Genomic DNA, 11642 nt, shown 5'->3' with positions numbered 1-11642 from the left:
ATGAGACTAGACCCCTCAAAACACCAAAAACAAAGATTGTGTAATCTAACCTTGTGATATTCCAAAACCGTTAGCACTGTCCTTTGCATATTGTAGGTGTTGTTTGAAAGTACAGTTCTAATATATAATTTATGATATATCAGGGGATTATTAATTCATTGGTAAACACCAGCTTTTGAGTCTTTTAAAATGGAGAAAAAAAATTTTTTTCCCAAAGGCGGCGGCTTCGCATCTCTCCCCTCCGCCTCCTTAAACCCTTCCATCACATACAATAAAGAAATAACCGATTATAAAGTGTCAGGTTAAATGTCTGGCAGGAGAAGGACAGGATACAGTAACTTTTCTAGGAGATCATACAGTTGCATCCCCAGCATGCGTAAATTACCAGTTGGAGGTTTGGGGGCTGAAAGAACGTTCTTCTAGGCTTAGATGTTATTGGACCAACTTTACTCAGCCCAGAGTCCTCTCCAGGCCCCTTGGGGATTGTTGTGAGGCTCTGAGAGGCGGCTGAATCGGACACAAGCCGCTGGCTGGCTCGCGCTCCGCCTGGCCGCTCACCTTGCTGCCTTCCGCTGCCGGGGACCGTTTTCTGTTCTTTGCTGCGAACGGGGAGAGCCAGGAACCCAACAGCCGCCGGAGCCCGCCGCCCCGCTCGCGGCCCGCAGACGCGCCTGGGGCGCCGCCGCCTCGACTCAACAGTCTCGGCTCCTGGAGGGCCGGGGCTGGTCGAGGTCGCGCGCCAGTGCGGGGCGTGGCGGTAACAGTGGTCTCTACAGAGGTTCCGAGGGAAGGCTAGAAAATGGCCTCGGGACATGCGCTACAGCGGCCGTTTAAAGAGACGCAAAACCAACGCTTTGGAACCTGGAGCCCGGAGAGGAACAGGGCAGGGCGCGGGGCCCGCGAGCGCCACCTACCCTGCAGATTAGGGAGTACCGCGGCAGAGCCGGCGAAGCAGGTGTGGGCGGTGCAGGTGTGGCCCCGGCGGGCAACGCCCCGCGGCGAGGCGGCGCTAGCGGAGGCTCGGGGGCGGGGCCCGAAGTTAAATAAATACAGTGGCGGCGCGGCGGACCCACTCAGTGTTTTCTGCGCTTTGCTTTTCTGCGGTCGATCTCCTTACGCGGAGGTAGGACGTAGTGGGTATCGTGCCCTATGCAGACTTTGGCATTGGGTCGCGTGGGGTTGGGGGTGGCTTGAGATAGGACTTAGAGTGAATAACTGAAAAGTGAGGTGATTGACATGCTTACGTTTTAGGATGAGAACCAAAATTTAGTTTCAAGTCCATCTAAATTGGATAGATGTTGAAGCGTTTAGTTTATAAATTACTTGGGACATATCCCCACCCCCCCACCCCCCGCCCCAGTTTTGATTTTGGTCATGTGTGAGCAAGTTCTTGAAAGAAATTCAGGGGAGACCGGTGCCTGGCTGGCTCAGTTGGTGGAGCATGGGACTCTTGATCTTAGGGTCCGGAGTTCAAGCCCCATGTTGGTTGTGGAACCTACCTAAAAATTTTGAAGTTGAGGGCTTTAATGAAATAGTCACAACTGATAGGATTGTTCAGTTTGTATCAACTTTAACAGGAACTGGGAAGAATGGGTGTTACTGCATTTAGCCAGATTTGTCCTAGTGAAAAGTCACTTGGACTTTCTGTGCTTGTTTCTTACCCGAAACCATACTCAGTAAATTCTGTGGATTAAATGGTAATATGTAAAGAGAAGGGAGGAAGCCTGCTTTCTCCCTTTCCTTGCCTTTTTTTTTTAAACTTAGATTATTTTTTTTTTAAATGTTTATTTTTGAGAGACAGGATGTGAATGGGGGAAGGGCAGAGAGAGAGGGAGACACAGAATCTGAAGCAGGCTCCAGGCTCTGAACTGTCAGCACAGAGCCCAATGCCGGTCTTGAACTCAAAAACCACAAGATCATGATCTGAGCTGAAGTCAGACACTTAACTGACTGAGCCACCCAAGCACCCCACTCCCTGTCCTTGTCGATTAATACAGTTCTTTCTTGTCCAGGCTCCTCTTTATGAGAACTAATATTTTGTGTTTACAGAAGAGTCATTGCTGATTCATAGAACTTGAAGGAGAAATCTGCTTTTTGTCTCAACGAAGCTTCAAACTTGGAAACAAAATGGAAAAAAACAGCATGGAAGAGGTAATGCTGCTTTTCTCAACCTACTTGTATGAGTTATCTCCCTGAGAGGTATTGTGAGGTAGTTAGAAGTAAAATCCATCAGATTTAGTCCCTAACATTTCCCAGGGTGTTGGTTGGGATTGAATAAGAATCTACATAGATGAAATTTCACATTGGTGTATCTGAAGTGGAATAATTTCTGGTTGTTAAGTTAAAATCTACATTAGACACATCTTTAAAAAATGTATATTTTTGAGAGCTACTGGGAGAGAGGCAGAGAGAGGGAGACAGAATCCAGAGCAGGTTTCTCTCAGCGCAGAGCCCGATGAATTGAGGCATTTTTTTGTCTGAAGAAATTTGATTTTGGCCACGTGTAAGCAAGTGATTGAAAGCAATTTGGGGGTGCCTGGCTGGCTTAGTCGGTAGAACATGCCACCCTTGATCTCAGGACTGTGAGTTCAAACCGCACATTGGGCTCTGTGCTGGGCGTGAAGCCTACTTCAAAAATGTTTGCATTTATTCTGGATTAATCCAGATATTATGATTAATCATTCCTCATGTTAAAGAAATTCTGGCACTTGTAGAAGTGATTAATACAACTCAATGAAAAAGGAAGGATTTTCAAGGACTGAAATAAACATGACAGTAGGTAGGGGAGGTGGATTTGGGTTTAACTCCTATATTCAACAGTTTGTGATTTATAGCCTATGGGATTTATAGTCTATGAAGACCACAAGGGTGTCAGGGTCTTGCTAAGATTTAACAGGAATCGGGATTAAGGCAGCCCAGGGGGATCAGATTACAAAAGTGGTGGTGAGGAATTTGATCTGATAAGAGTTTAATAAGCTATTTAGGGTAGGGAATTTTTGTCTCAATTGACTTAGTAAAAACTGGGCTAATAAGCAAAGACTAGTCAAGGCCTAGTTAGAAGAGGTTTTAAGGAGCCTGACTTCAGTTGGGTCAAGAAGTCTTTGTCAGTCTCCTGTCTCCAGTCTTGGCAGTTTACTCCGCTATAGGTCGCTTGTGGCTAGGAGACTTTATTGTTATTAAATGCATTCATTAGGAATTTTGCTTTCGGCAGACTAAATTCTAGGAAAGCATAAAGCCAGATTCTCAAAAAATAGGAGAAGGCTTAGATGAACTGGAGAGGAAATGCAGTATCACATAGTGGTTGAAAGGCCAAGCTATTACAAAGTGACTGGGGAAATTAAGCTGTTTTTTCCTCGTGGAGTTCCTGAAGTTGGGCATGATTGAGAACACTTTTTTTTTTGTTTAAAGTTTCAGCGCAGCACTGTTCCACGCAAGAACGTGATCGAGTTCAGACCTCCGTTATACAAACAAAGATACTTCTTTGTTAAAGATATAGTCAATCAATATAAACCAAAGAAGGTAGGTATTGTTCCTTTATTTTAAAATAAAAGTTTAGGGGCGCCTGGGTGGTGCAGTCGGTTAAGCGTCCGACTTCAGCCAGGTCACGATCTCGCGGTCCGTGAGTTCGAGCCCCGCGTCTGGCTCTGGGCTGATGGCTCGGAGCCTGGAGCCTGTGTCCGATTCTGTGTCTCCCTCTCTCTCTGCCCCTCCCCCGTTCATGCTCTGTCTCTCTCTGTCCCAAAAAATAAACGTTGAAAAAAAAATGTTAAAAAAAATAAAATAAAATAAAAGTTTATCTATTTTGGGGTGCCTGAGTGGCTTAGTCATTTGGGTATCTGACTCTTGATTTCAGCTTAGGTCATGATCTTATGGTTTGTGAGTTCAAGCCCCATGTCAGGTTCTGTGCTGACTTGTGGAGCCTGCTTGGAATTCTTTCTCTCCCTCTCTTTGCTCCTCCCCTGCTCGCCCTCTATCTCTCTCTCAAAATAAACATTAAAAAATCTATTTTGAAAAGAGTGTGAGTGGGGGAAGGGCAGAGAATCCCAAGCACACTTTGTGCTGGAAGATCATGACTTGAGCCACCTAGGCACCCTAGTATTTCTCTTTTCAAACACTGAAGAGGGTCTTTATGAAAGGTGTAGTCAAAAAATAGGAAAAAACTTAAGGATTTAGCAAGTGTGTTTAGAATATTCAAAGATTTGTTACAGGGAAGGAAAGGGATTAGGGCAATAGGGAGAACCCTGACTGTAAGATTAACCGGTATCCCAGTAGTTGGGAAAAAAGGTTTTTGTATAAAAACTGGGTGTGGGGAAGTGGGATAAGAGGGTGGGTACAATTTAATTCCCCTGAGGCTATCCTGTTTTCTAGGAGGGAATCCTTGAGTAGAGGCTGCCTTCAAGTTAAGGCGTGTGTGGGAAGAAAAGCTTTAGCTAGTTCTTTCTAACAAGAAATTGGGTATACTATAGAAGCACAGTTTAAAGCTGCTAAGACTGTAATTTGCTCTCTGGGATTAGGGTGTTTTTTTTTAATTTTTTTTTTAACGTTTATTTTTGAGACAGAGACAGAGCATGAACGGGGGAGGGGCAGAGAGAGGGAGACACAGAATCAGAAGCAGGCTCCAGGCTCTGAGCCATCAGCCCAGAGCCCGACACGGGGCTTGAACTCACGGACCGCGAGATCGTGACCCGGGCTGAAGTCAGACGCTTAACTGACTGAGCCACCCAGGTGCCCCTGGGATTAGGTTTTTTAAGTGCTTGCTATGTAACCCTTCTCCCCCATAGGTGTGCCTGCTTCAGAAAAGAAAATTACTGATTGTGGCCAGGGCACAACATTGTGGTTTACCTAAAACATTGAAGGAAATGATTTTGCAGTCAAACACATTTGAGGACTGAGTATAGGTTGAATATGCCTTATTTTTTAAAGCTTATATTGAGAGAGGTGCCTGGAGGCTCCATAGGATTAGCATCTGACTCTTGATTTCAGCTCAGGTCATGATCTCACAAGGTTCCTGAGTTTGAGCCCCACACCAGGCTCTGTGCTGACGGCATAGAGCCTGCTTGGGATTCTCTCTCCCTCTTTATGCAGATCCCCTGCTCACATGCTCTCTCACCCTCAAGCGTTAGAAAAAAAGTATTTTGAGAGTGAGCAGGGGAGGGGCAGGAGAGGGAGAGAGAGCCTGAGTGGGGTAGAGGCTGAGGAAGGGAGAGAATCCCAAGCAGTCTTCTCCATTGTCAGCACAGAGCCTGCCACCCAGGCTCCCCTAAATGTGCCTTTATTACTAAAGTATAGTTGTATTCCCCCTTTCCAGAGGAGAATTAGTGGCTTTTTGTTTGTTTTTTTTAAATATTTTTAACTTAATTTTTGAGAGAGTCCTGGAGAGCGGGAGAGGCCCAGGAGACAGGATCCAAAGCAGGCTCTACGCAGTGAGCACAGAGCCTGTTGCTGGGCTCAAGAATTCAACTGTGACTGAGCCACCCAGGCACCCCCTTAGTGGTTTTTTTGAAAGCATCCTGGTAACTGCTGTAATGGAGAGTTTATGTAATCTTTGTTTTCTAATGGGATGAATTTTGAGGTAAACTTTAGTCTGTTTTTTAAACCCTTTGGAAACCTTTTTGTGCATTTTAAGATATATGGAATCTTTCCTGTCTGAGTATCCAGAAATAGTTCAAATCCCCAGATATCCCCTTTAGACTGGATTAGAGCCAATTAGCTACACTAGAAGCTGATTTGGGGTATCTTTGGTATTGGGTACCTTTAAATGTCATTAAATTTTTATCTTAATTTCCTTTTCCTAAAGTGGCAATCAGAAATTTAGGTGATACAGCTGTGGTAAATGAAGAATTTAGGGCATGATTAAAAAATCCATTTAAGAGTACATAGCATTCACAATAAGGGGAATAGGTTAACAAGACTGTGGATAAATTATAAAGCACTGGTAAAGATCAGGCTCTGTCCTGATGTTTGGTAGGCACCCTTTTTTTGTGTTAATTATGAAGCTCAGAGGTATAAAGTTTGTATAGGGTACCTGCTTGCCATGTGTGGTGTCCCTGTGCCAGGCCCCTAGGATGCTCTTGGTACTCAACCTGAATTAGAATTTACTTGTAACAATCCACAAATCTGCCTCACCGCCAACCCATCTAATATCTCAGATTAATTTCCTTTTTGTGTACCTTTTTTCTACCAAAAAAGATCTTGGCATAGTGGTTTATTATATTGTAATTTATTTCTAATACCCAGTTTCCTAAAGAGGCTTTGGTCATATTTGACTTCTGGCTGTGTCTTCAATGTTCTATTTCATCTGTAGGTTGCAGACTTGGGGTGTGGTAACGCCACACTCTTATGCATGCTGAAATTCCATAGTTGTGTTCAAGAACTTGTTGGAGTAGATCTCCTCATGGATCGTCTATTAGATTGGAACAGGTAATTCAAGTGGCAAAATCTTAAATTTCTTTCTTTTTTTAAAAAGTTTATTTTATTTTGAGAGAGTGGGAGTTGGGGAGGGGGAGAGGGGGAGAGGGTCCCGGGCAGGCTCTGAACTGTGTGGAGTCCCACACGGAGCTTGAACTCACAAACTGAGATCATGACCTGAGCCGAAACCAAGGGTGGGACGCTTTACCCAGCCTCCCATGTGCCCCTAAATCTAATTTCTTTAATGCTGGACCCCAAGGCAACTCATTACAGAGGATTTAAGTTGCCCCAGGTCTTTTAATTTAATTCAAGGCAGAGCAGCTCTCTGGTCTCTCTCTTGTACACATTTTTTCAGGAATGTTTTTCCTCTACAGAACAAAAATTTGAAATTACTGATCCAAAGGGAGTGGGAAGACCAAAAATGTTGAGCAACAGCAATATTCAAAATCTTGTTCTCATTGGCCAATTTTGAGAGGAAGTTACCCCTATGCTTAATACATCAAGTCATGGAAAACCGATATAGGGAGATAATCATCAAAAGATCAGATTTATAGCTGGTGAGATATTCTAAATTAGAGTGTTCAAATGTTCCTTCTATATTTTTGCAGTGATAAGTTGTCTCCGTCAATAGGGGATCATTTAGGTCCTAGGGACCTAGATTTGAGTATTGTCTTGTATCGTGGCTCTGCTGTAGAGAAAGACTCCCGCTTGCTTGGATTTGACTTGATAACATGTATTGAATTGTAAGTATTCTTACTGTGTTGAAGTTATTAGAAAAATGTGAATTAATCTCCATAAATTAGTGTCCTAACTAGATTTTAAGTCCTCTTAATTCAGATTTGTAAAGTATATGCTTGACAGTTTGGACTGGCTTTTTACTAGCATGTTTTGGGGCTTTAATTCAGAAATTTCAAATTTACAGGTAAGCTGCAAGCAGTGCCAGGATCACCCTTTATGCAGATTCACCTATCAATTTTCTCCCCTACCCTTTTCTGAATTATTTAAGGGTAGGTTTTACCCATCATAGCCTTTTGCCCCAAATTCAGAATGTATTTAAAAGCAGCGGTGTTAAATAATGAGTCCCCCTCACCTCACTTTTAATAAGATTACTCATGTTTTGGCTCTTGGTGATTATGCCTTCCTGGAATACTGTAGAACGGTATTTGGGTCCTTCTCCGGGCTTCCATTCATAGAGGCCCAACGTCCATTTGTCTCTCCCCAGTGATGCTAATTTTGATAACTCCCCCAGTCAAGGTATATGTTCCTACTGGCTGCCTGTATTGGCAGTTGATCTTGTCCTTGGGTGTGGGTAGACAACTCTACTGGGATCTGCTGCTGAAGCCCACAACTTATTTAAGACATTCTGGTTATGGCCCTGCAGGGCTCCTGGGAGCTTGCCAGTCTCCCCTTGCATGCTTGAATCCATTGTTCATTGTTGGTGCTGCAGACTTCACATGTAGTCTCTGGCACTTGGCTATTCATCCCGGTGTCTGGGTTTGCCTGTTTTCTCATTACACGTTCACTGTCCTGGTTGGTATACCACAGAAGTGGTTGTATTTGCATCCTGCCAGGGAGCGGGCAACATGGCTGATGGGCAGAGTGAGAATATATGAATAGTTGATTTTTAGGTCATGTAAGTACTATTATATATTCAGAGAGGGGATAAATCAGTGTAGAGATAGAAAGTGTTTGCTAAATCAACTAGGAAAATAATTGCAAGAGAACTTCATTCTGTCCTTCCCGTTAACCATTTCAGAATAGAACATTTGGATTCAGAAGATCTGGCCAAGTTTCCCGAAGTCGTATTTGGGTACTTTTCTCCAGGCATGGTTGTCATCAGCACACCAAACTCAGATTTCAATCCCCTGTTTCCAGCATCGACCTTTAGAAATTCAGATCACAAGTTTGAGTGGAACCAAACGCAGTTTCAACACTGGTGATTTCATAAAGTGCTTCTTTGTTTTTTTGGGGGGCGGGGGACCCCACAGGAGTTTAAAGTACTGTGAAGTCAATCATGACCCCTATACATTACTGAAATTATTTTATCATAATAAAATTCCCAGGATGCAGCTTAGCAATTAATAAGATCCTAAAGGGACCAGCATATTTCGGCAAAATAAATGGGGGAGTTTATTTTTTATGTCCCACAGACAAGCGTGGAAAAATAGGGTGCACCAGGTGCTTTTTTATATGAGAACATTAGGAATATCTGTGTGGAGGAAACAGAACAGGGTGTGGGGAGGTGAAGATGTGCTTCATGCCCTCATGTGCAGGGGTGTTTCCTCCCAGGAGCTTGAAGGGTGGTCATGTTTCCGGCATAACTGCAAACCCTAACAGGTGCTGGGACTGTAGTCATCATGGTCTTATTTACTCCTAAATTCTCCATAACTTTCCCTTTCTGTCATTGTGATCACTTGGAAACTGACACTCATTATCCTAAAGCCCCTCAGAAGTAAGCAAAACCTTTGATTTGGCACTATCTGGTGCTGTAAGAATTTGCAACAAAAGTATTTTAGTTGTATTTACGCTCCATTCTAGTGGAGATTCTTTAACAGAACCTCTAAGTTTCAGAAGATGGTTTCTTGTGATTTCAGGGCTTCAAATGTGGCAAAACTCTATAGTTACACTGTAGAGTTTACTGGTGTGGGTGCTCCACCACCATGGGCTAAGCATGTTGGATACTGTACCCAGATAGGGATCTTCAAGAAAAAACAACCGGATCCTGGCAGCTGGATCCTGGCAAAACCAACTGGATCCCGCGTTTCAGAGCCAGAGGAACATGCTTATCAAGTTGTGAGTATTCTTTGTGAGGTAGCTACCGGGGCAAAAAGCACATAGGTTAGGATGGTTAATTATAGTGGGTACAGAGTCCCCACTGTAGAGATAAGTGTAAATGACCTTATTTTGAGATTGACCCTAGGAAGATCCTTCATGCTCACAAATGGTGTCAGAGTTGGTCTACTGCAGTCCCGGAGACCACCTGGCCTTTTGCCATATCTCAATGCGCACCACAGAGAAAGATCTGGAATCCTAGAAAGCTTCCAAGCGGTTGGGCCAGCTACCCCCCATTGTAATCTGTCAGGATCAGCAGCAGGAAAGAGGAATGCCAGCAGACTTCCTCCACAGCGTGGCTCAGGAAATGACTGTTGGCAGATGAGCCTCTAAGCTTAAGCTTCTTAGACCCTTTTGGTTGGGTTCAGGAGGAATGGTGAAGAATAAACAACACATTTCCCTTTTTTTTTTTTTTTTAATTTTTTTTAACGTTTATTTATTTTTGAGACAGAGAGACAGAGCATGAACAGGGGAGGGTCAGAGAGAGGGAGACACAGAATCCGAAACCGGCTCCAGGCTCCGAGCTGTCAGCACAGAGCCCGACGCGGGGCTCGAACTCACAGACTGTGAGATCATGACCTGAGCCGAAGTCAGCCGCTCAACCGACTGAGCCACCCAGGCGCCCCAACACATTTCCCTTTTAACAATTTTTCTTTGCCTTTTTCCCTCTAATATCAAGTACAGGAACATTGGGTTAGTGTGAATTTGTGAATAGTGTGACTTGGTGGTGGCTTTTGTGACTTTGATCTTGATAATTAGAATTTTTTTTTTTTTAATTTTTTTTTTCTTTTTTCAACGTTTATTTATTTTTGGGACAGAGAGAGACAGAGCATGAACGGGGGAGGGGCAGAGAGAGAGGGAGACACAGAATCGGAAACAGGCTCCAGGCTCTGAGCCATCAGCCCAGAGCCCGACGCGGGGCTCGAACTCACGGACCGCGAGATCGTGACCTGGCTGAAGTCAGACGCTTAACCGACTGCGCCACCCAGGCGCCCCGATAATTAGAATTTTTAAAAAGAGATCAGATAATGTCTGTCAGTAGTTTGATTCCTATTATACTGTGGCATTTTGATTTGCCTTCAGGTTTTTACAGCCTCATTCCCAAGTTTACAGCAAAAACACTTCCTCCTGTTTGTATTGTGTACGGAGGTGTTAAAAGAAGTCGAAGCCATAAGACAGAAGTATGTCTGGATTATGAAGAGAAAGGAATCCAGTGAACCCGAGTCAGAAGAAGACACTGACAGTGGCTTGGTCAGACGGCCCGGATTATTCCTCACCGATGCCCAAGTAGCCCAAATAGAGAAGTCCCCCAAACCCTACTCTGTGGGAAAGAGGTTTTATGTACCCCTGAAAAGACTTATTGGTTATCCGAAGGTGAACCGCTTGGTTGCTGACGTGTCCACGCTGAGAACACTCCTTGCTGAAGGAATTCCAATGCGACTGAACAGAGCTCATACTTCAGTGCAGATCGACTTGGACCCTTACGATTACCCTCACGATTACCGTTAGTGAGCGGGAGCTATCTTTATGTCCTAAAATTCATGATTTTAAGGATAGTTAGGCTCATTTTGAAAATTATAGTCATACATAGGTAGCTTAATTTTGATATTAACCTCGTTACGTGTTTTTTTAAATGCTTTTTTGGGTGGATGGTGTAAGTTCACAGTGTGAGTGTTCAGGTTTTTTTGTTAGACCCATGTTGATGTGACATTAAAATTTTTAAAAATAAATTGAGTTATCAATGTTTAAAGCTTTTCCCAGGGAATAAGAGTAACTTTAAAATCTTCTTAGGATTCCCTACCTCCTTTGGCCTAAATTCTGACCTGTAATACTTAGATAAAACACAAGACAGGGTGGGGGTGGGGAGGGGAGCCTCAGAAGCCCTGTCCAGTTTTAGAGCATCATCCTCTTCGGGTAGTTTTCTGGTTAGAATTGGGGTAGTGGTCTCCATTGGGAGAGAAATAGATTTTCACACAATGGGGAGAACTGGTCTAAATGAGACACTACTTTCTGAAGTATAGGGAGGGGTGTAGGGTGTAAGTTGCCCACACAGGGCAGCTCTACCACCAAAGGGACTTAATTCATCCACCTTCCTGTTCTGATGCCCCTTGGGGATGTTTTAGCTTCCACTTGCATATTCCAAGTTGGGAGAAAAAGGAAAAGGGGCAAAGAGCATGTGCCAGCTTTTGGGTAAAGTTCTACACTGTTAGGCTCTTGTTGAGCGGATTGAAGTCCTCCTTACCACCTGGGAAAGCTGGGAGGTGTAGTCTGATATTCTGGGAGGGCGTATGCCCACGTGACACTCCTATGAAGGGACAAGGACAGAAAGGACTTTGTGGCAACTCTGCCACAACGGGTATATCTTCAACTAACCTGGGAGAGACTGGCTGTGCAGTGTTGGT

At 44.0% G+C, this 11642-nt stretch overlaps 1 protein-coding gene across 1 annotated transcript; it reads left to right on the top strand.

Annotated features, from left to right (window-relative positions):
* The first annotated feature begins 968 nt into the window (after nucleotides 1–968).
* HENMT1 (HEN methyltransferase 1) lies at nucleotides 969–10974 on the top strand. Its single transcript, XM_040471164.1, has 8 exons — nucleotides 969–1123; nucleotides 2050–2151; nucleotides 3409–3519; nucleotides 6305–6420; nucleotides 7017–7151; nucleotides 8165–8344; nucleotides 9003–9201; nucleotides 10324–10974. Exons 2-8 carry the CDS (start codon nucleotides 2128–2130, stop codon nucleotides 10747–10749), a joined length of 1191 nt encoding a protein of 396 aa, XP_040327098.1. The 5' UTR covers nucleotides 969–1123; nucleotides 2050–2127; the 3' UTR covers nucleotides 10750–10974.
* The last annotated feature ends 668 nt before the right edge of the window (nucleotides 10975–11642 follow it).

This window comes from Herpailurus yagouaroundi, unplaced genomic scaffold (genome assembly GCF_014898765.1).
Source record: "Herpailurus yagouaroundi ecotype Mexico unplaced genomic scaffold, PumYag 77, whole genome shotgun sequence".
NCBI lineage: Eukaryota > Metazoa > Chordata > Mammalia > Carnivora > Felidae > Herpailurus > Herpailurus yagouaroundi.
The sequence above is the reverse complement of the archived record's forward strand: the minus strand, read 5'-3'. Positions and strand labels throughout refer to the sequence as shown.

Bases quoted from the DNA above. Each gene is read 5' to 3' on its own strand.
- HENMT1 (XM_040471164.1), top strand. From the start codon at position 2,128: ATGGAAAAAAACAGCATGGAAGAG. The intron at 6,421-7,016 runs GTAATTCAAGTG...ATATTTTTGCAG, and splicing joins CGTCTATTAGATTGGAACAG to TGATAAGTTGTCTCCGTCAA. The intron at 7,152-8,164 runs GTAAGTATTCTT...TAACCATTTCAG, and splicing joins TTGATAACATGTATTGAATT to AATAGAACATTTGGATTCAG.